General features: G+C 44.7%; 2 protein-coding genes and 1 long non-coding RNA gene across 5 annotated transcripts; 1 reads left to right on the plus strand and 2 right to left on the minus strand.

Moving 5' to 3' along the window:
• The first annotated feature begins 69 nt into the window (after nt 1-69).
• LOC121835551 lies at nt 70-1,908 on the plus strand. Its single transcript, XR_006077667.1, has 3 exons — nt 70-151; nt 226-317; nt 1,697-1,908. It is a non-coding gene; the product is annotated as an uncharacterized LOC121835551 (long non-coding RNA).
• On the minus strand, nt 70-4,409 carry LOC8026327. Of its 2 annotated transcripts, none has more exons than XM_040206838.3 (6): nt 4,133-4,409; nt 3,585-3,666; nt 2,901-3,002; nt 2,734-2,793; nt 1,803-2,024; nt 70-556 (listed from the first exon to the last, which is right to left on the minus strand). In XM_040206838.3, the coding sequence occupies exons 1-6, from the start codon at nt 4,163-4,165 to the stop codon at nt 381-383; spliced, it is 675 nt and encodes a 224-aa protein (XP_040062772.1). In that variant the 5' UTR covers nt 4,166-4,409; the 3' UTR covers nt 70-380. The 2 variants fall into 2 exon arrangements, with proteins under 2 accessions (XP_040062772.1, XP_029822411.2); XM_029966551.4 differs by having other exon boundaries at nt 3,585-3,690.
• Nucleotides 4,410-5,405: 996 nt separating this feature from the next.
• Nucleotides 5,406-20,736, minus strand: LOC8026328 (F-box only protein 6). 2 transcript variants are annotated; one of them, XM_029966543.4, is made up of 7 exons: nt 20,095-20,736; nt 17,359-17,496; nt 15,530-15,610; nt 13,804-13,893; nt 12,698-12,824; nt 11,750-11,885; nt 5,406-8,146 (listed from the first exon to the last, which is right to left on the minus strand). In XM_029966543.4, the coding sequence occupies exons 1-7, from the start codon at nt 20,420-20,422 to the stop codon at nt 7,940-7,942; spliced, it is 1,107 nt and encodes a 368-aa protein (XP_029822403.2). In that variant the 5' UTR covers nt 20,423-20,736; the 3' UTR covers nt 5,406-7,939. The 2 variants fall into 2 exon arrangements, with proteins under 2 accessions (XP_029822403.2, XP_040062775.1); XM_040206841.3 differs by lacking the exons at nt 15,530-15,610; nt 17,359-17,496 and having other exon boundaries at nt 20,095-20,713.
• Between the last annotated feature and the right edge of the window lie 602 nt (nt 20,737-21,338).

A 21,338-nucleotide genomic window follows, 5' to 3' on the forward strand; every position in this document is an offset into this window, starting at 1 on the left:
TAGGTTATTTTTTCCTGCAAATATAATAAATTGCAACTTTATTGACACTCAAAAAGACTTACACAGAAGAAAAAGAAAACAGGTCAACACAAAACTTGATGTACATGTTTGACATATGCTCGCCAAGCAGCCACACGAAAACAAAACAGCTGTATGTATTCTATCACTCGTATGTTTCTCTATTTACATAAGATGATAAGATCTAAATTACTTGCTTGAATATAGGCTGCTTCTCAAAAAGGCTGGTGAACTCCCAAGTCCTGAAACGATCTCAGCAAGTCCTGGACAGATCTCAGAAACGTGTATGTGTACGTGAGGTACGTATATCAAATGACAAAATAATTGTGACAGGCAACCGTGCGTGCATGCAACATGCGTTATCAGCAGAAGCAGCTACCACAGATCATCCCCAGAAGCCCAATAAACAGCAGGAACCCGATGAAAATGAACACGGCATTATGGAACCAAAATGCGAAGTAGAATGCCATTGGAGAGCAGTAGCCAGTACTGTTCGGATCCTTGGAGGGCCATAAGCTGCCGTAGACGACCACGCAACCTGAAACAAATTACCAATGCGAGCAACATAAGAAAAAGCTTTCAATTTTAAGCAACACATCATCCTGCAATTTCGTGTAAAGAAGAGGATTGAAAATTGTGGATAATGACTATAAAAGCAAAATCTAAGTCAGCATAAAAAAAAATAGAAGTTATGCACGGCACACCTTGATCAATACTTATATTTGGCTCACAAAAAAGCTTGTTTTCTTACAGAAATTATCATTAACACAACTTGTCATTCACAAAATTTGTCACGTCTCGTCATAGTGAATGATCTAAAAACAATAAACCATATGCTTGTACAGTCTGCACTGCATAAAATTTCTCCTCATGTATATTTCGTTCAGAAAATATGGTAATCACTCTTTGATTAGCAATTAATTGATAAACTCCCCCTCATGATGTAAACTTAAAAATTAAAAAAAACATGTGCATATGGTATTTATAGTTGTTCCGACAATACACCAGTTATTTTTTTTTTCCAGAAAGAGATATTGTGGCGATTGAAATTAATTCAACTGTAGTCTGCAATGATTTCTGCAACAACAAATCATAGTCGAAAAGTGTTCGGACACCAGATTATTCAGGGAACGAAACAGCATTAGGCATATGTTAGTTATGCATGATCAGCCATTGCCAATTAAAAACAACCTCTATAAAAAATTTAATAAAACAACTAAGTGATGCAGCATTCATTACTGAAGGGCAGTTCAACTGAGAACTCGTCCTTGCATATTGTGCCATCACATTCATTGTCATAGATCACCATTCTGTTGCTGGAATCCTTTGGAATACAACTCGTGTGAGTTAAAACCCCACTACAAAAGTAATTGGTCTAATGAAAAAATACAGAGCAAGACAACTATCGCTAAGGGATATGCGTGGGTGCAGTCTGCAGAGGCAGCATATGCATCATAAAATAAACCCAGAGACGAGGAAAATAAAATGTTTCCTAATGCTCGCCTGCATACTGTTTCTTCTGATAGTGTATGTACATTCCATTCCCGAACGTCTTTTGGGCACATGAAAAAATAAGATTTCCTAAGCTATGGTGTCATAAACCGTCGATGTTGTTTTGCTTTGTAGCAGTCTGTTTCAACATTTCTGAAGGACGGAAGAACGTTTGCTGCAATTTCAGATGGTGCTTCGGATGACTGGCAACAAGGCTTTTTGGGGGTACCAAGATTGCCGACGTGTCATTACATCTAAAGTGTGGCTTAATTCGGTGGCTCTGACATACGCACCCAGTATGAAGAAAGCGAACATGAAGAGGTTCAGCACTCCGGTGGCCGTCCCCAGTATGAGGAACTTGCGCTCGTTTGCCTCTGGGTCGGATTCGGACGGATAGAGTCGTCCAGAACGAACAACGATGTTGGCAACACTGCTCAGGAGCGCCAGTGCACCCCCGACAACAAGAACCACGGGTATCATCGGCTCATGAGGGCACTTTTTGATGGTCAGAGCACCTGATGTGGGAAGGAGAACACGGAAAAACACACACAGACGAACGAGTCATTTGTCTGCAACAGTTCTAATGCAACCACGGACCTAGGGCTGTGCTACCAGGAAAAAAAACTCTAGAACAAATTAGCAACTCATGTGTACTAGAACCACTCGTGCGCAGCTGTCCGCTGGATGTTGACATTCAAAAACGCTGACTAACAGTTGAAAAAAAAAATATTATATATATATATTACTGCAAAATTCCTAAAAGTTGCAGCATGTTTTTTCAGGCAACAATTATGAATAGCGGATTAATATTTTCTGCAAACATGATTGACCTATGGACTTCATTCTGTACTCATTTTGGATGCCAGTGAAGCCAATGCTACATGCACAAGCCCTGTGCAACTGGTCATAGCTGTTGTGTATGCCTGTTTGCACAGAGCAAGCACTAGCTGTTCAAAACAACATCCTTGCACTTGTTAGGACAGAACGAGCGGGTTGGTATGAATAGTTAAGCTTGAGGAAGAAAACGAGACGGGACGGACAAACACAAACTTCCATTTCTGTTTGTCCGTCCCGTCTAGTTTTCTTCCTCAAGCTTAATTTGCACTTGTTGTTTCCGCCTTGCTTCCTTAGAAAGAAGCAAAATGTATTTTTGAAGCATATTTTTGTCTGTGCTGAAGTAAAATTATTGAACACTAAAATAAACATGAATACTTTATATCTCACCTATTAAGAGGGAAGCAGCAGGAATGAGAAATGTCGCCAAGACAATGATAGTGAAAACAACTGCAAATAACAATAAGGTAGAAATAGGTAGATAGGTAGATATTACGATACACTTTGGAAATCATATATATGTTTATGCGAGAAATAAAACACTCAACTAGACTTACTTGTCCCTAGACAATAGTTGAGAACTGCAGATGCCACTGTCTGGGGATCCTGCTCTTGGTAATGTTCTCGTGCCTGGCGCAACCGTTCCAACACAGATTCATCTAAAAAAGAAAAGAACATGCAATAAATTATTATTTTTTTTTTAAAACATGTGGCTTTAGTGTTTATATATCCTGCCGTTCGCACGCACAAACGACCGCCAGCGGTTTTTACCGTTTTAATACGAAAGCATTAACTGTCTTATGGAGCAAGCTGACGTCATCAGTCTGAAGCGCGAAAACGGCAGATAGTTTCCTTCGGTCCCATTGGCTGGCGCGCGTCGACAGGGCTCCCATTGGCCGCTGCGCTCGTCAGTTTCCATGACCGCTCACCCCATGACGCTGCGTGTCCATCAGCGCGGAGCGTCCAAGGTCACCAGGGGAGCACAAGCGCCGGCCGGCGACGAAAAGTACGCAGCAGACGAAAAAGAGAGCGGACCAGCTGCTTGCATGCTTTCACATCTTTCGAATTCACAACTCGTAAGAAATGCTTAGGTGTACCACGATCTTTTTTCACTGGATTATTTTTCACAAAAAGATGACTCATCAGAATTAATTAGGTGTTGTGAAATGTGCTCATGGGAACATACGATCAATCTGTCGTGGAAATACTGTGTTTTACCATTACATTACGAATCGACATACCATTTCCAAACCAAAACCGTGATGCTGGAGGCGGGGCGTTCGTGCTTGTGCTGCCGTACCGCGCCGGTCCGGACAAATCAGCCTGTACGGGAGCGGGTGCATTATCCTGAGCATGTAAAACCAGTAAATGCATTCATTACGTTCATGTGTACAATGAGACTCACAGCCCTGCGAACAATATTTAAAAAACTTACTAACAGACAACCGAAACTCCCGCGCCCCGGCCATCTTAAAATGGCCGCCATTTGCGCACACTTGGCTCATTTGCTAGCAGACGGCAAACAATTCGTTTTCTGTCGGCTCAATTATACGTTTACATTTGTCAGTACAACTACGACGCATCATATAACCCTGCTTCTACGAATACCCTAGCTATCACACGCATCAATTAAGCCACCAAGTGCGTTCTCCGCGAACTTTATGAACAAATTTTGAAACGATCGATCCGTAAAGCTACCGTCACCGAAAAGCGAACTAAGTTTCGATACTTCCTGGCATACGCAGACACCCTTCGTAAGACGAAAACAGCAAATACTATTCAGACTTACAGTGTGCAGTAGGTTATCCTTGCTACGATACATTTCTTCTGGCCGGCTCACGGTGCTGGCTAGAGATAGAGGGAGGGAGAAAACAAATTCTACGCAGCTGTTTTCCGACACCTGTAGCCTTCAACGGCCTTTTCTCTCCTCCCCCGCAAAAAAACCCTCTGCACATCTTTTCGCTAGCTGCTAGAGCTTCCAAAATACGAGCAGCATTAGAGACTTTCGATGTAAATATAAGACCTACGAAACCGCGTACCGCGTTGTTTTTTGTAGTTATTTCAGACGTGCGTCGTTTTACACCGGCAACGGGTCAAGATCCGTCACTCTGTAGGAAAAATCAGTTTTGTTTATTATGGATCCAGTGGCCTTGGTGGCCTCCCGCACTCTTGTCTAGGACAAAGTCAAAATGCCGTAACGTTTTTTTGTTTCCTTGGCGGACATTTAATCCACTTGGCTCGTGAAAATGAGACTGCACCGACTGCAAACCAACTAGCGCACGCGTAGTTTTCTTATGTACATATACAGGGTGTCACAAAATACGTGCACTAAACGTACCCCCCCCCCCCCCTCCCCTCCGACGATTCAGTCGTCTGCGTCGCCGCCCGCCGTTGACCCTGGCAAGTTTTTCGGCCCTATTTTTTTACAGAAAGGGAGCTATGCTTCGCAATTTTACAAGAAAAAAAAAAAAAAAAAAAAAGAGCCGGTGAAATACACCTTTGACGAAAAGTCTAGATTGCTTCAGACAGGCATCGATTTTACGGTCCATTTTAGATCAAGCCTGACTTCAAACACCCTATATATTTTTAATCACCAACTAGCCCAACTGTCCGCCTTCGTTTAGTAACTATTCTCGGGGATTAGTGTACCAGGTCGTGTATAGTGCCACTATAGTCGTGCATTTGCACCAGATTATCTGAAAATAAGTTTAAGAAATTACAACATTATTTACGCATGTCGCTGCAGCCTGATGCACGTTAATTAAAGACTCCAGGACGGTAGTGGTACTGCACTGGCTAAGTTTCTTGCCTACAGCTGCGAAACCAGACGCTCAATGAGGCCGACCAACTCCCGGCTGTTTAAACATACACACAGCAGAATTACGAGTGGTTAGATCTGGCAGAGTTTGAAGATGCACTCAACACTGTCGCTCAGAGCAGGAATTGTTGTCGCTGGTATTTTAAAAATCCGTAGTCATCTTTTTTTTTTTTCTTAAAAAAAAAAGGGGGGGGGGGGGGGGGGGAGGGGTAAACAATTATACTTCCATTAAAATACATGAACAGATTTTTGTCAACAACTTTATTTTATAGTAAACATCTGCTTATAGTGTGAACATGCGTATATAATGCCTGCATCACATCAAAAGCTTTTCTTGCTAAATCTATTGCAAAAATAGAGGCACTTGCTTGATGATGGGCACAACTAAAAGTGGCAGCATGCAGATGCTTTTATCTCCGTTCCACAATAACAAAGAAAATACTTACATTTTCACCCAAACATAATGAATAGTTGCAAGTTATATCTGTACATTAAGATGCCCTTGCTACTCAGTCGCCACTGAGTCTGTGCCTCAGAGCAGCAAGCGTTCAAAGAACAAAAAATGGCCTATAACAGCAAGTACATCAAGTAAAGGCACATTCACACTCTTGCAACCGAGTACGACCGAGATACGAGACTTGTTAAAACCTCTTAAAATTTCTTAGGACGAAAGAACACACTGGCACGCTGGCGCCATCTATTCGGTGACCCTGGAACTGCATTTCACAAGAGCGAAGGTTTTGCGGGATTTCCGAGGTCAAATGTGCGTATTACCTATAAGAAAGGCTCGTTTATAACGTTGACAAAAGTTTTTTGAGCCAAGAAAGGAAGGATAATGGGCGAGTGAAATAGAAAATATGCCGGACCGCCAAGTTTACGCTGCTACCCAATAGATGGCGCCAGTGTGTCCTCTCGTAAGAGGTTTCAAGGAACCCAGTTTTCAGAGGTCGCAAGAGTGTGAACGGGCCTTAAATGTGAAGTAGTTCTAGTGCATACAAATATTTCCCCACTCTGGCACATGTACGACCCGAAGCCACAATATTCAATACAAATAAATTTGCAATCTATCAAGTACTAACTCTGCAGCTTGCTAGATATAAGTTCGCAGTTGTCTAGAAAATTACCAGAGCAAATGGTCAGCCAGAGTCAAGCACCGAGCCACAGCTACATAAGCCGTCACAGAAGACAAAAAGCCATAAGATTCCAGTTGCACTCAATCATGTCCATAATCACCTTATGATACTATTTTTGTTCTTAAAAGTATAACCAATACAACAGCCAAATTTGTTTTTGGAAAAAGGGGGGGGGGGGGGGGGGGGGGGAGGAGGGGGTTTGTGCTCAGGTGGCTGTGGTGTCCATGTGCATGTGTATACTATAAGGTTGTCTGTACTTAGGGGAAGGAAGGGGTTGGGGGGGGCTGCCCTATAAGTACCCCCTTCCCCCTTGGCCCCACCACTGGTTCCAGTCTAATCTTAGGTTGTCGAAGCCATGCCATGGTCTTGTGTACTCACGGTTAATTCACAGCCAAGGAAATAAAGGGCTGCAACTCAAGTTAAGTCCCAGCAAATGAGCCAAACCAAGGAGCTCTAGCAGGGAAAAAGCAAAAGCAGCCTTTCAGTGGCATGGCCCCACCAAGTGAATGTCTAGTTACATGTAGCCAGTCATATCGCAGCAAATGACTAGATCTGGTAAATGCCCATCCAGCAGAAGTCTACCGATCGTCTTTGATTTACATTGCAGAGCATTTGTTTGCAACATACAGGTTGCGAAATCTAGCAACTACAAATACAAACTTCAGCTAAAAATCCCCTAGCCATTTATGCCGTACCCTTTGCACCTTCCATTCTGCCACCACACACTCAAGAACAAAATCACACAGTGTGGCATTAAAAGAATGAGCATTTCGTGCCAACTATGACAACCCTAGGCAAAAAAGCAGTACACCCAATGTGCACTCTCCGTGTTCTTTCAAGAAACGAAAAAGCATGGTGGAAGTATTTTTGAGTGCACTATGATACACCTTAAATACCTGAGGCATGATTATGCTTTTAGCATATTTTAACGTAAACCACGTTTCAGCAGTGCTCTCCGTATACACTAACTCTGCTGTTCTTGTGACAGGTCAGTGTATTTTTAAAACAGTGTTTCTGAACACTATTTGGGCGTAAAACAAATTAAAATAAATACACCAACGAACCGAGAGCAGTGAAAATTCTCACAAAGGTGTCTTAAGGTGGTGCATTTATCATGCCAAAATTGTAGGAGCCTAGGTTTCAGGAAAACAAAAATATAATTTTAATAAGACCTTTATCCAATGCACAAGACGAAAAAGGTAATAAAGCAAAAACGTGAAAGCTCTTTCGAGATGACCATCTGTGACTGGCAGCGTCAACCAGACTGTTTTTGTCGCTTTGCATCCTGTTCATGAGAAAGAAAAGCTTTTTTTAGGGCTCTGATTTTTGTCCAGAGGCCTACACTGGTAAAATACGAGTAGGAACCATGCACGACGTAAAGACACCTCTCTGAAAAAAGTTTCAATTACTGGTTTATTTATACAAAACATTTTTACGCCCGAAGAGCGCCCTGAAACACCCCTTACCGTCGGTAGAATCGGAATATACTCCAAGTACTTCCAGAGAACGCTTATTGTATCGTAACAGCGAAAAAATTGGCACACTTTCGGCGCACGCTGCTTATAAGCCTAGCCAATTCAGATTGTCGGCACCGCGACGTCTCGCTGCCACGCCAGTCCGTCCAAGGGTCGGTCGTTGTGGACCTTCAGGAGTGTTGAGCCCCCGAAGCTTTGTCGACCGTTTCGCGACTCGCAGCCGTCAAAGGGGGGTTCGTCTGCTCCGCGGCGATGCGGACCATTCCGCCGGCCATCTTGGCTCCGTAGTGTCCGGCCCAGAACTGCGTGTCCGTTCCGAGGTGTGCGAACCGGATGTACCGGACACCCTTTGGATAGTCGTCGAACGTGTGTCTGACCTGAAGCAAGCCAACATCACAGCCGCGTTAGACAGCCGACTTTGAGGGAGTTTAAAGATGTCAGCGCAAAAGCTATTGTGCAAGATGTTCTCAAGAGCTATTCGCGCAAAAAAAAGGTTTATACGAGTGAAATGAAACTTTTCACAAATATGCCTTTAGGTCGAGCACTCATCATAATGAAATTTTTGTGAGTGTAGGCTTTTGGGTGAAGAAGTGGAGGTATTTCCTGAGCAATGGGAGAAGAAATAAACAAACCGTCTATTTCACGCCGCTATTCGCATATCGTACCACACAGGCTCGGGCCTGTTGAATCTGCCTTAGTGTGTTCACTCCAAGAATATTCCGAGTTTTTGTACCATGTGGTGCCATATGTGAACAGCAGTGCCAACCCAACAGTTTTCTTCAGTTTTCCTAGTGCTCAAGGGAAAGAAAACAAGTTTTTCTTTTCTCGCCGTGTTTTCCCAGAAACCACCTGCATTTCTCAAAGAAACAGCAAATCGTGCCATAGATAGGGGGCAAGTTATCCTTCATAGGTATAGTGTGGTACGCTCACAAAACTTTAGTACGATAAATGCGCCACATAAGACACCTGTGAAATGTTTAATTTTGCTTAGCCTATTGGTTTATTTATACAAACGATTCTACGCCTGAACGGCGCTCGAAAATATCACACAATGTGAATATGCACAATATTTCCGAGTGCCGTTCGCCACCCCTCAGCTATAGTACAGTCCAGGGGTGGCTTAACCGCAGCTTTTGAGCTGCATGAGGCTCATTATGGGTCCAAGTGTCGCGGCTCCCTGTACAAAGTACCCCCCCCCCCCCCCCCCCCCCCTTCCACCCTCAGCTTCCATTTTGGCAGCCTTATGCCACCATACACACTACTGCAAAGCACTCTTTTTAACAATAAAGATGGTAAAATCAAAGGAGCGCGTGACCTGAGCTGCTTTTACTACAATGATGTCCTTCGAGCCGAACTTCGGGGCACTTGCTTCGCAAATGAAGACGCATGATAAAGAAACATTAACGAGCAATTGATTAACGAGCGGAACCGTCTGTGACTACCGACTGAAAATAACGAAATTAAAAAATATAGCGCCATGTCCCTTTTTTACTGTGGATCTTCACCTCTTTTTACGGCTCTTCTCCTACTATGTCCGTCGGGCCACCCCTGCTACAGTCTGTTGTGACTACGGTCGCTGGAATGCGTCCCTGACGAGTGTTTGGCGTCCTACACCGCCTGTGCATAGAAAGTGGCAACAAATATGAATACAAGCGTCACTCTTGTCGCCGCGTCCGAATAGACCGTCAAGGCGGAGATCGACCCACGGCAGAACGGGCGTCTGCGACGTCCACTTTTGCCGCCGCAAGGATCATGGCAGGCAATGGCAGAACGCTTGTACGAAGTCCTCGGGCAGAAATCGAGGGTCCACGAACGAGGATGCGGCAAACTAACCGGTGGGAAACGCGTTTCGGGCACCGTAGTTGCGACGTTATGCAAAGCGAAAGTTTGTCTGCTTCCTTTGAAGGGGCAGTGGTGACGTGAGAACGCCAAGTTCCGATTGGTTCCGATTGAAACGGACCTCAAGCCAGCTAGCCTTGAGGTGCACCCACTATGGTTTAATCGGAGCCAGTCGGAGCTCAGCGTTCTGATGTCACCCCAACCCCTGCGAAAAAGAAGCAGACGAACTGGTACTCCACACACTTCCAGTGGAAGATCCGCCTCCAGCACGAGTTCTCCGTGTTCGACAACGCTTCGGAACGTGTGCAGCCAAACCACTACAGACGGCAACGAGGGCATGTTGTAGACGGAGTCAACGAGAACATGTTGTAGGCGGAGCTTCTCCTATTGATCTTAAGCACCATTTGACTAACAGCTCAAATGTGATGCCGTTAAAAAAAGAAAACTGAAGTTTTGGATTATAATCTGTTGATATAAAAGCTATGGGAGAGGCCCTATGCAGGAAACAAAAAAAGGCTCTACTCAATGCCCAATGCACCTTTTCCAGTAAGCTTCTACACACACATACTCCCCTTCCCCGGGCCTCGCTTCCCGCCGTCGCTGTTGACAGAGAGGCACTGTCCCGTACTACCAAAGTTGTCGGCCCCTGTCTTTGTGCGTATTTAGTCTTTCCTGACGATTCTTCTCTGAACGTCGCTAGTATGGGGCATAACAATGCAATGAAAACCGATACGACGGCACTATGCCAACGTGTTTGGACGGGCGGAGGCACGCTGAGCCGCCCCTCGTTTGTAGCTTGCAGACTGTCCGTGTGGCGCCTGTCCGTGTGGTACGTGTCTCTTTTTTTCGTCCTGTTTGTTCGCGCCTTTTAACCTTTTAATCGATATGAACCAACTAGCCCCAACCAAATTTTTATTGCAGACAACCAAACTCCCAGTCGGCGCTCGTTATTCGAAAAAGGTCCATTCCTTTTTAGGGTTTCTCGGTGCGTACCGAAAACACAGGACCCCGGATATAAGCGAAGAAATCACGTAAGAAGGATCCACTCCGAAGATTAAAGGCCGGTTCAGACAGCACCATTGGCTTATGTTCCCTTGCGTGCGTTACGGAAGCCTACGTCTGCTTTCGCTGAGAGTCGCCAAAACATCTGCGCTTCATACTAAAAAGAACAACTCAGCTTCAAAAGTGTAAAAAAAAAAATGAAGTTTTTTTTTAGTATTATTTAAGAAGATTACTTGACAAATATTACGACCTGCTCCTGTCTAAATGTTTCTTAAACAATCCAACAAACTTTGAAATGCGCCAAGTTGCCGAAATCGGCTGACTCTAGCGGGTGAATAGAGGCACAATAAACAGCGGAGTCAAGGCTACGATGTTAGCTTAGCCAACATGGAGGTAAACAACATCAACATTGCTACTTTTTGTTTGTCTCCGCTTCTCCGGGCAAGCGTAACAGGTGACATAAGCAGCGTCTCCCCTTGGCGCTCAGAGGGGCCCACGTGATTGGCGCAACGTGCCTGTGCCGTGTGCTTCTTGGGAGCCGTCCGGCCCGTTACCGCCGTCTCCCGTATCACAACCGCCATCGTCATTTGTACTGGTTGTCTCTCGGAGCTTCGTTCACACCACGTGCGTAGATTGATGCCGCAGTTGTGCAGACGTCGTCAGATATCGTTAACACCAAGATAACCAAACACGGTGAAGACTGTAGTGCAGACGACACTTGCGTCTTGCACACACCTGCCCCAACGGTGGCCCGCCCCGATCCTACCCGTCGTCGCGTAGAGGATCACGTGACCGCTCATACCACATTTACCCATGTTTCTGGCAGCCTGAGCCAAAGTTTCAGTTTCGATTTCGGTTTCTGGTCATGTTTAAAGTAAGGTTTCACAAAATACATTCCATTTTTTGCAAAGCAAATGACGTAGTGCCTTTTGTCAGTGCTTTTTATTGTAAAATCCTTCATAATCCTGAAATTTTCGGAATTGAGCGGAGTTGCCCCTGAAGTGTGGCAACCACTTAAAGGTGTTGCCTTGCACATGACACACACTCCACGGATGTTTTGGCGACTCATAACGCAACGCAAAAAAACGTAAGCGAACGCTCTTCGTGTGTATGAGACTGCAGAGAGGCCACCAACTTGCCTGTTGCCATTGGCGCCCTGCCCACTGTGGGGTGACAAGCTCGCCCGTGTCGAAGGTGGCCACCGGTTTCTTGGCGACATCCAGCAACTCCACAATCAGACGGTACATGCAGCCGCAGTCGAAACGCCCCGCATACCTGTCCCGAGATCAGTTGACTCATGAGCATCTGCCATACTTCATTATGTTTCACGTGTCTGTTACACACCGGTCCCATGACGGCCACTTCAAACGGCCACAAAACGGTTTTCAATTGATTAAAATAAATATAAAAATCCATACTTGAAAGTAGCTTTGCTAACATATTCCCTGTGATCTTGGGGATCCTAAAGAATGCTATTTTGTCATGGGTCAATTATTTGCTTACCGTGAAATACCATGGAAGTGCCCACTTCAAACGAGCACCCACGAATAATATTTCCGAAACTTGGGAATTCTGCAAATTATACATTCAGCGCTCACCCTCTCCAAAGCACCGGAATCAGCCGAAGGTATTCACCCCTTTGCGGTGGCCACGAGACCACCAGCAGTGGTGACGGGAATAATATGTGAAAATAAATGGGTTTTTTTCGATTTCGTTCACCCTACCTTCAAAGCTCTTTACTGGCCGCCATCTTAGTTTTTACCCAGCTTTCAGTGAAACTGGGTGGGCACTTCCCCATTATCTTACAGTAGTTAATGAACGAGTAAATATTGCCATATGCTTTTCATTTTTTCCCTCCAATATTAATATGTAGAGGGTGACAAGTTTTCCACCGCATATTTGGTATTCTAACGAAGAAGTAGACGAGAGATTTTCTGAAAACTCAGTTTCAAACCGCATTTTAAATAAATTTTGAACTCGTACCACAAAACGTTTTATTTTTTTTAAGGACACTGTACGACGCAAATTTGAAATAAAGTTTAAAAAAAACCTGCACCCATTGGCTGAAGATGACGAATGACACCCACCATTCCGACACTTCGATGGCCGGTCTGAAAATATCGAGCACTTCAGGAACCACGCCCTCCTTGACTAGGGATATGACCTGCTCCTTGGAGCATTCTCCGTAGGAGGTAGCAAAACAGCTCTGGTTGGCTGCAACAAAACACGAAGACAACAGCTCAATGATTCTGCATCTCTCAATATCATGGAATAGGAAGCATCCATCTGCATTGACGTGTTTGGTTAGTCATATTTGAACACCTAATAGTTTTTTTGTAAATCACCAACTTTGTTTTTCAAAACCAAAATATGTCCTCGTAGTATGATGTCCGCCACTCATCGCAGTCTATCCTATCATATTTTTCTGCCGTGGATTTATTTTGAAAATATTACTGCAAGACAGGGTTGTCACACCAACATTCAAGTTTTTTTGTTTTTTTTTTAAATATTTGACGCTTGCGTGCTTATGCGCAGAGAAACTGAGGAAGAGTAGGAGAGGCGACGACAGTGCTCGGGGACGTCGAAATGCCAAGCCCTGATTCGAATAATTAGTGGGTAGACCTAGACCCAGCTGCCTTTGTCTCCACTGCACTTGTCAAATGTGCTAGAATGCAGAATGTCAACATCCGGATCTTGCATTCAGATGCATTATACGAGGCTACCCCAAGGAACCCCTGAGGCACTCTAAGAAACTCGAGGGCACCCTAAGAAACCCCTGAGGGTACCCTAGGGCTATCCTCAAAACATTCTAGGGAATCCTCAAGGGCAACCTATGAAACCCCCAAGGGCACCTTAGAGAGCCCCTAAGGACCCCCTAGGAAACTCCTGAAGGCACCTTTGGGAGCCCTTGAGGACACCCTAGAGAACACCTGGAGGAACCTGAGGGCACCTTAGGAAACCCCCGAGGGAACCCCTGAGGGCACCCCACGGAGCTCCTGAGGGCAGCCTGGGGAACCCCCGGGCTCCAAAGAAACTAGTCTGAGAACTTATGTTCTAGGTTATTGCCCTCGGTCCCTATTGAAAGAATTCATCTCTCATGTTGCGTATATCCCGCTCCCACTAGATTGGGGAGTCAATAGCCCCGCAGTTATGCCATCGAGCCAGTCGCCGAACCAAAACCGATGCACTATACCAAGGGGTAAGGGGTCAGCGCCGGCTGGAGTCTTCTCAACACGCCATCCGTCTCCATGATTCTGAGTCACCTGCCAGTGTGCAAACATGTCTGGAAGACAAAAACAAAAACAAGTGATAAAGCAAATAAAAACACACAAGAGTTCTTAAGGCTGGTTTACACATCTGCGCTGGAGGACGCTTGAGTGTGCTGCATTTCCCGATGATAATGAGCGGGCTCAAGTGTGCGGCGTTTCCTGATGATGGCGACATTGTTTATTTACATGAAAAGGGATACACTCCGGTTCTTTAGACTAAAGTCATCCCTTGTAGCCGCTCAACACACTGGCACCATCTATCGGCGAGCACTAGAACACTTCCAGCCTGTGTATAACTAGATCAAACATCTTGCAGTATTTGCGAAATCAATTAAATCTATGCAACACCTATAAGAAATGCTTGCTTAAAACATAGACAGAATTATTTCAAGCTCATGGTGAGAGAATAATGCATAAAGAATTCTAGAAATATATATTGTGCAGTCGTTCCAGGGGTACCCAAAAGATGGTGACAGAGACACACCCAATAATTAGAAACTCTTCCATCATGCCAAACAGGCACAAGTCAGCAATCTGCCAGACTTTCAGTGAACTGAATGTTTGGGCTCAATGCGATTACTGCATTTGGATGCAAGTTAGGGGCACCTCAATCAACACAGCAGCTGCCTTCTGGCAGAGCATGCTGGTTCTCTGCAAACTCTGCACAAAAGAAGGTAGCCTGTATCCCTGTAAATATGACAAGCTGCCAATATGTCAATATGACAATATGTGCCTTGATCATGCAAAAATTTGCGATGGTTGGTCAGACTTCCACGGAGCTCATGGCCCGCCCTTAGAAACTCGTGCTAGCGTGACAACAGAATGCACAAATTTTTTTCTATGCTGCGTCCTGGAGGTAAGTGAGGTGTGTGTCCATGTGAATGGTAAGGAGACAGAACAAGGCTTACAGAATATTGTGTTTATCTACAAAGAATTTGCACCAGCAGGCCAAACACAAAAGCTGCCAAGTGTGCAGTTACTTTTGTCCATGCCTGTAGAATCAGCAGAAGTTACAGTATGAGGGTTGGAAGTCAGTACAACAGGAGGCTTGCTAACATCCCTTTGGGAAGTAGCGATGGTATCTTCTCAAGTACGGCATGCTTTGTAGAAAGGTCAGCTGTTTTCGCTTCTTTTCTTGAACATGGTCTCTCACTTCCCCGATACTCGTCATCATTCTTTGGGGTTCAGCGTGGTCCACTAGGCATGCACTGCTTCCTTTTTTTCAAGAAATACAGCACTGATCGCGCATTGACGCTCGTTATCAAGTCGTTTGGTGGCCGGAGGACACCAGATGAGCTGCTGAATACACCCAAGCTTTCGTTTTGCCAAGTGATCGGCAACATTTACACTAATTCGTAGGGAATAGACAACACAGAATCGACAAGCGCTTCCCCAGAAAACGTTGTTCATAATGTCTAGCTGCCCTCCACCTTTCCCCACCCCCTACTTTTTTCATAGTTCTTGATTTCAGTCCCCGAACCACACAGACCATTTCACATCCCTAGGCGACATGGAACCTCTTTTACGAATATCGTGAGAGGCGGTCTACGAGAAGCCCCCCACAAAATACAGCCAGAGGGTTCTCAAATCTGTTTGCAAGTCAGGTAAGGTGAGGCAGTGCCCTGCAGACGAGATACACGAAGGCCTTGCCTCTCCGAAAAAAGTTGTCTTCGTAGTAGTCTTCGTCCTCCGATGGTGGCTCACTCTCCGGCTCTCCGTCACTTGAAGAGGCTGCCAAAAACAAACAAAGTTTGCTCACTAAACTGTCTCAGTCGCTCGTTTCTTTCTGCAAGCAAAACTATTAATGTAACTCTTTAAAGGGGTACTCTGACCGTTTTTTGAGCTACCTAAACAAATTGCATTTTCTTAGTACCCGGACTTCAGTCGTCATGGTATGCTAATTATTTTCTCGAAATTCAAAATAGCAATTGAGAAAGTCATAAATGAAGATGATGCCGAAACCAGCATTCAAATTTTCACGCGCTCTTCAGTTGTGTGACATCACACATGGTACAGACTTTCAGGTCGTGCATGTAGTCTTAAACAGAGTATGTCGAGTGTTTTTTGCGTGCTTCTCGGTGAATCAGTTACCAAACATTCTTTCCCCACCATAAAACGTCTTGTAATCAGTTGGGAACATGGCTTATACTGCCCCATTTGTACCATTTCTGTCGTCACACTTCAATGTTGTCAGTGTGGCTCACGGTTCGAGAAACACGATGAAAACAAAATTCGGAAATTCAATAACTTCGCAAATTTTTTTTTGTTTTCACACAAAACTTGGGGAACTCGTAGAGCCATGTCTATCGGTGAGTTCAGCTAATTTTGAGGCAAATCAGCGACCGTAAAAAAATGGCCGGAGTACCCCTTTAAGGAGAGCTGAAAATGATTACTAGAACATGAGTTCCCCCCAACAAGGTTCTTGGGAACCCAGGAGTATCCGCACGGGTTCCTCCCCTCCCCTCCCAGGTTTCAACAACCATCCTCCCCAAAACAAAAGCGTTTGTTTCTTTTTTTTTTTTTTTTTTTTTCATTTTAAGCATTGTTATAGTCACCCACTGGTGCTTATTTATGAGCCGAACACTCCTTAAAATATGTGCATTATTTATTACAAGGTCTGTAAGCTTCTGCACTGCTCTATTCGATCAACGCCGAGACTGGAAGGGGTCCCTTGGATACCACTAAAGACAAAAAAGGGTTCGTCGAGATTAAAATTTTTGAGAACCAACGGTCAAAAACAAGAAAATTTAAGATTTTCTTTTTTAATTCAACAGCCATAGCAAGCCGAAGTCATGTCATTCGCATTGCAGTACGAAACCTCTCGAATAAACACTACGGAACTAGGATTAATGACGAAGTTGTGTCTAAGCAACGTGCGTGGCACTAGTCCCAAGTTCTACATGATACAGGATGCCCACAGAATGATTTCAGAAGCAAGCATGTCTCTTATAGAGAAGCATGGGAAATTGAGCCTGCGACAGGTTAGCACTAGCCGCATGTCAGTTGTCTGCTTGCAATCAAGGTGAGGAGAGGACTTTATCTGGCAACTGCGACACGCGCATTGTCCACAAAGATATATATCTTACACCATGGTTACAACCGAGTTTAATAAAAAAAAAAAAGGACACGGAAACACAAAAAAAACTTACTACTACACCAACGTTATGAACCAATCACTTTACACTGATTGGCTCCATAACGTTGGTATAGTAGCAGTATGTTCGTGTTTTCGCGTGTTTCTGTTACTTTTTTATTAGACCCAGTGGAAATTAGTGCCTATGTGTAGGTTTCTTTGGCTTATCTCTCGTCTCTTTGCGCCATTTTCATTCAGCTATGCATCACTAACTCCCCCCACCCAAGTTTATACCCTTCAAACTCTAACATTGCTCTTACACCCTACTTTAGTGGTGTCACTGCACATCATACTACATAGATTAACTTGCCAGTTAACCCTTTTGGGGGCTCGTTCATACACTCACCTGCTGAAGCTGGGTCTGGTTTAGCTGCCTGCGACATCTCATCGTGTTCGCCACCGGACGACTCAACATCTGAACAGTCCCTTTCTGCGACTGCCTTCATAGTCTTCGAAGGCAGCTGAGAAGCTTCATTGTCGGGCCCTGAAGTGGCAGAATGCATAAAAAGGGAATCCTTTAGCACTATGCAAAATGTAGAAACACCAAGCAAGATGAACAAAAGAGGGGCTGCAGTGAATCTGCAGTTTGGGATTTAACAATGAATGCTCTGAAACGCTTTGGTTTCATGCTCCAACCCCCTAATTTAGTGACGACTTTCAAAAATAAAGTATGTGCTAAATCTAAGGGTATGCCGTAATTTTGAGCAAGGATCAAACAGACTGAAACCTAGATCTCAACAGGCAATTCATTTGCAGAACTCGTATTGCCAGACGCAAATGAGCCTGCACTAAAATTATGAGGGAGCCTGAAAGAAATTCCTACATTTTTTTACAAAGTGAATGTTGCACTTCTGTCAAACACGGACCATCTTGTTGAGGTATGATTCGTCAAAAACTGCATTTTCAACATATTCGGTATTGCTTAAACTCAAAAGCACATCTCTCTTAACGCTTTAGAAGGTGGCAGAATGCGACGTTTTCACATAGTCTTTTTCTTTTCTTACACCCAAGCACTTAATCTACACACACCCATTCTACACAAACTTCTGAACACGAAAGCAGCATAACTGTAAAAATTAAGAACCAATAAAAAAAGATATTTAAATGCCACTTTCTACAGCACGACGTCACAAACAAATGGAAGCACCATGTTTACTACTCTTTGCTAGCTTCCGTTTTTTCTCATTGAGCTGCAGTCGAGCAATGCCTCGGGCACTTTAGAAGAGGAGAACTTCCGAAATGCCATTCGCCTGATGTCATATTTAGCAAAATGCAGCGTGCGTGTTCTTTGGCATGCTGTCAAATCGCGTCTTTTTCTTACCGTGAATGAAGCTGAAAACGAAGTCTGTACTGGCCATAGTGAAGACAGGAGGGCGCATTCCGCACCTCTTTTCGGGCAATGTTTTACAATATTCTATAATTATTGTTCCTTCCTGGTAGTATTGGAACTCCTGGATTTACAAATTTTCAGCAGGAGAACATCATTTAAGGCAGTTTTGCACAAAAATAAAAAGATATATAAAAGGGGAGGTGGTGTTGCACATTAATTGTGATGCCTGCTAAAGATGTTCCTAGAGGAAATTTATCCCATGCCAGGCACGAATCCAGGGATGGGATGGGAGGGGGGGGGGGCCGGCCCCCCCCCCCTCCCCCCCCCCCTTTGAAATTTTTCATTTTGCTGGGGCCTCTTCTCCCCCTTCCCCCTCATACAGCATTTTGTCATGGGTGGACCAAAAAAAAACAAAATCCTGGCTATGTGCCTGTCCCATGCTAACCGAAACCATATTGTGCACCTGCAAATTGTATTGCAGCAATTAAGCTCGAATCATTTTCACTCCCAGTGATATATTTTTTAATTGTAATGAAAAACCTGTTATTAAATGAGTCCAAGTTGAAAACATAAAAATTGACTGCAGCAGAACTCAATGCATCAAGATCAAATAAAATACATTCAATCTTTTTCGCTCGTTGTTTTCAGTCGGTGCTTATGTTTACCGAATTGCTCCTACACAAATTTTTAAACATGTTTTTTGTTTTCTTTGTGAGTTGCAGGTTTTTTGCCTTGTGTAGCAGTCTTCACTAAAATAACTTTCCCACGGCAACCTTTTTGCATTGACACAGCATGAATTGGAAATAATTGCAATAATTGATATTTCAACTTTTGGCAAGCAATGGACCTTTTTTCGCATAAAGACAACACCAAGTGACTAAAACTCCAACTACGGTTGGTGGATGGAATGGGAGCTGCGATACCTTTCCCTCCTTTTCTGCAGCTGATCCGAGTCGCGGAAGAGGCAGGAGAAGTAGTGCAACCATTCTTCCAGGCGCAAACCAAAGTTAGAGCTTTCGCCGCTGCGAGAGGAAGGCCTATGCATGTGCAGAACCCTTCTTCTTGAAAAAGGGTTCTGCACATGCAATTTTCGCTTGCAATATTTTGCAATTTTCTTTTGCAATATTTCGCCACCAAGGAGAGAGGCAAAACGGCGGATGCGCGTCGATTCTTCTGCAAAAACGATGATCACTTCCCGCAATGCTTGGGTAGAAAATGGTGCATCATCACGATTTAGAACGAACTACGAGTTACCCCGTGGCCCACAGTTCGGCAGCGTCGCAAGTTGTATAGTGAATTTTATGATAGTGTGAAATGCGGGACATTTTGAAGATTTTCTTATTTCTCCCGAGACGCGAGGCACGAGTGCCCAACGCGTGACAGTCCTGCGACACCCCTGTGACGTTAGGGTGGTCACCCTATCGTCACAGGGATGTCACACGGCAATATAGAGTCCCTGACTGGCTGCTGCTGTTTCAAACGTCTCCGAGTTGCCCGATTTGCTCTTCCGTTTCGAACCGGACGCGATCCGAGCAATTCGTGTCGCAGCGCCAGGATCTGCCTTACCCGTTACCTGCATGGTAACGGTTAACACAGCAGTAACGGCCACCGTGGCGGCAACACCTACCATAGCGGTGACGGTTGACGTAGCGGCAAAGGTTACTGTAGCAGTAAGGGTTTTCGTACCGGTAACGGCTTGCGTACCGGTAACGCTTACCGTACCGGTAACGCCTACCCTTGAAAGCAACCAACCTTTCTCGTCCCCGTGCCCGTTCCGTAGCAGATTCCGGCCGTATGGATTGCTCACGTAGATGGCCCGATAGTAATTGGCCGGGAGAGAGTCGAGATGAAAGCTGGGGATGACCTTGCCATCCCGCTCGCACTTGATCTTCCAGAATCCGTTTCTGTCGACGATCCGCTGGAACTGGACGCAGACCAGTCGGCAGCTCTTCACCAAGTCGTCCGTGGACACGAAAGACAGCACGTACTCGACAAGCTGTTCTGGAAGTTCCAGGATGGGAAAAGGGTCGACGTCTTCGGCTGATCTGCCCATCAGGCGGGAAACGAAGAACTTTCGCATCTCGGTTCTCAAGCCTCAGTTCACGCCTAGTTGCCTCAGTTTCCGTTGAGCGCGATCATGGGCATGTCGTCACAGCTGTGAAAGTGTGTGTGCAATGCCCCATGATTAGTGACGCATAAATGATTATATAAATAAGGTACTAGAGAACTACGAGTAGAAACACCTGTCACAACCCACCACCTGAAATGGCGAGAAGTCAAAGCAGTCAAAAGGCCACGAATGGGGCAGTTTGCTCGTCGGTTTTTTTGCAGTTTGTGGCTGCCAGTGGCTGGCCTTGGCTGTCTCTTCGCGCAGCGCGGATAGTGGTTGATTTTATTTTGGATTCTTATCCGCACTCCGGATTGTGTTGGATTTTGATCCTCATTACAAGTGCGTGCGGAGAATTTTCACTTCGCGTGTGGCGCGACTTGGACGCGGGAAAATTTGAACACAGTGACTTACGATGTTTGTGGTTTGACATCGGCATGCTGGCAGCATCGATTCCATAAAAATATTAGCGGTTGTGCAGTGTTTATTTAGGCATAGACCTGTGTTTCGGAATTCATTCAATTTCAAAGAAATGCATAATCGCCTCATTATTATTATTATTTTTTTTTTTCGAAACCTCGAGGTACGTGAGAAAAGGCATCAAAGCAGGACGGAAGCAATCACTACCACTGATCTCAATGACAATTGTCATAGAGATCAGTGATCACTACATTTCCTTCAGTGTCTTTCTTTTTTTCTTTTTTTTTTTTTTTTTTTGGGGGGGGGGGGGATTAAACAATATATTATAAAAAAAAGGAAGCTGGTTTAAGTTCTTGTATTATAATGCACCTTGGCCACAGTCAGCACAGTAACATTGTGTGGAGCTTAGCTGATGGGGGCATTATGTGGGAATCCGGGTGCAGGATGGCCTCTACGCCACTGCATATTG

This window comes from Ixodes scapularis, unplaced genomic scaffold, assembly GCF_016920785.2.
Source record: "Ixodes scapularis isolate PalLabHiFi unplaced genomic scaffold, ASM1692078v2 PGA_scaffold13__105_contigs__length_92229423, whole genome shotgun sequence".
NCBI lineage: Eukaryota > Metazoa > Arthropoda > Arachnida > Ixodida > Ixodidae > Ixodes > Ixodes scapularis.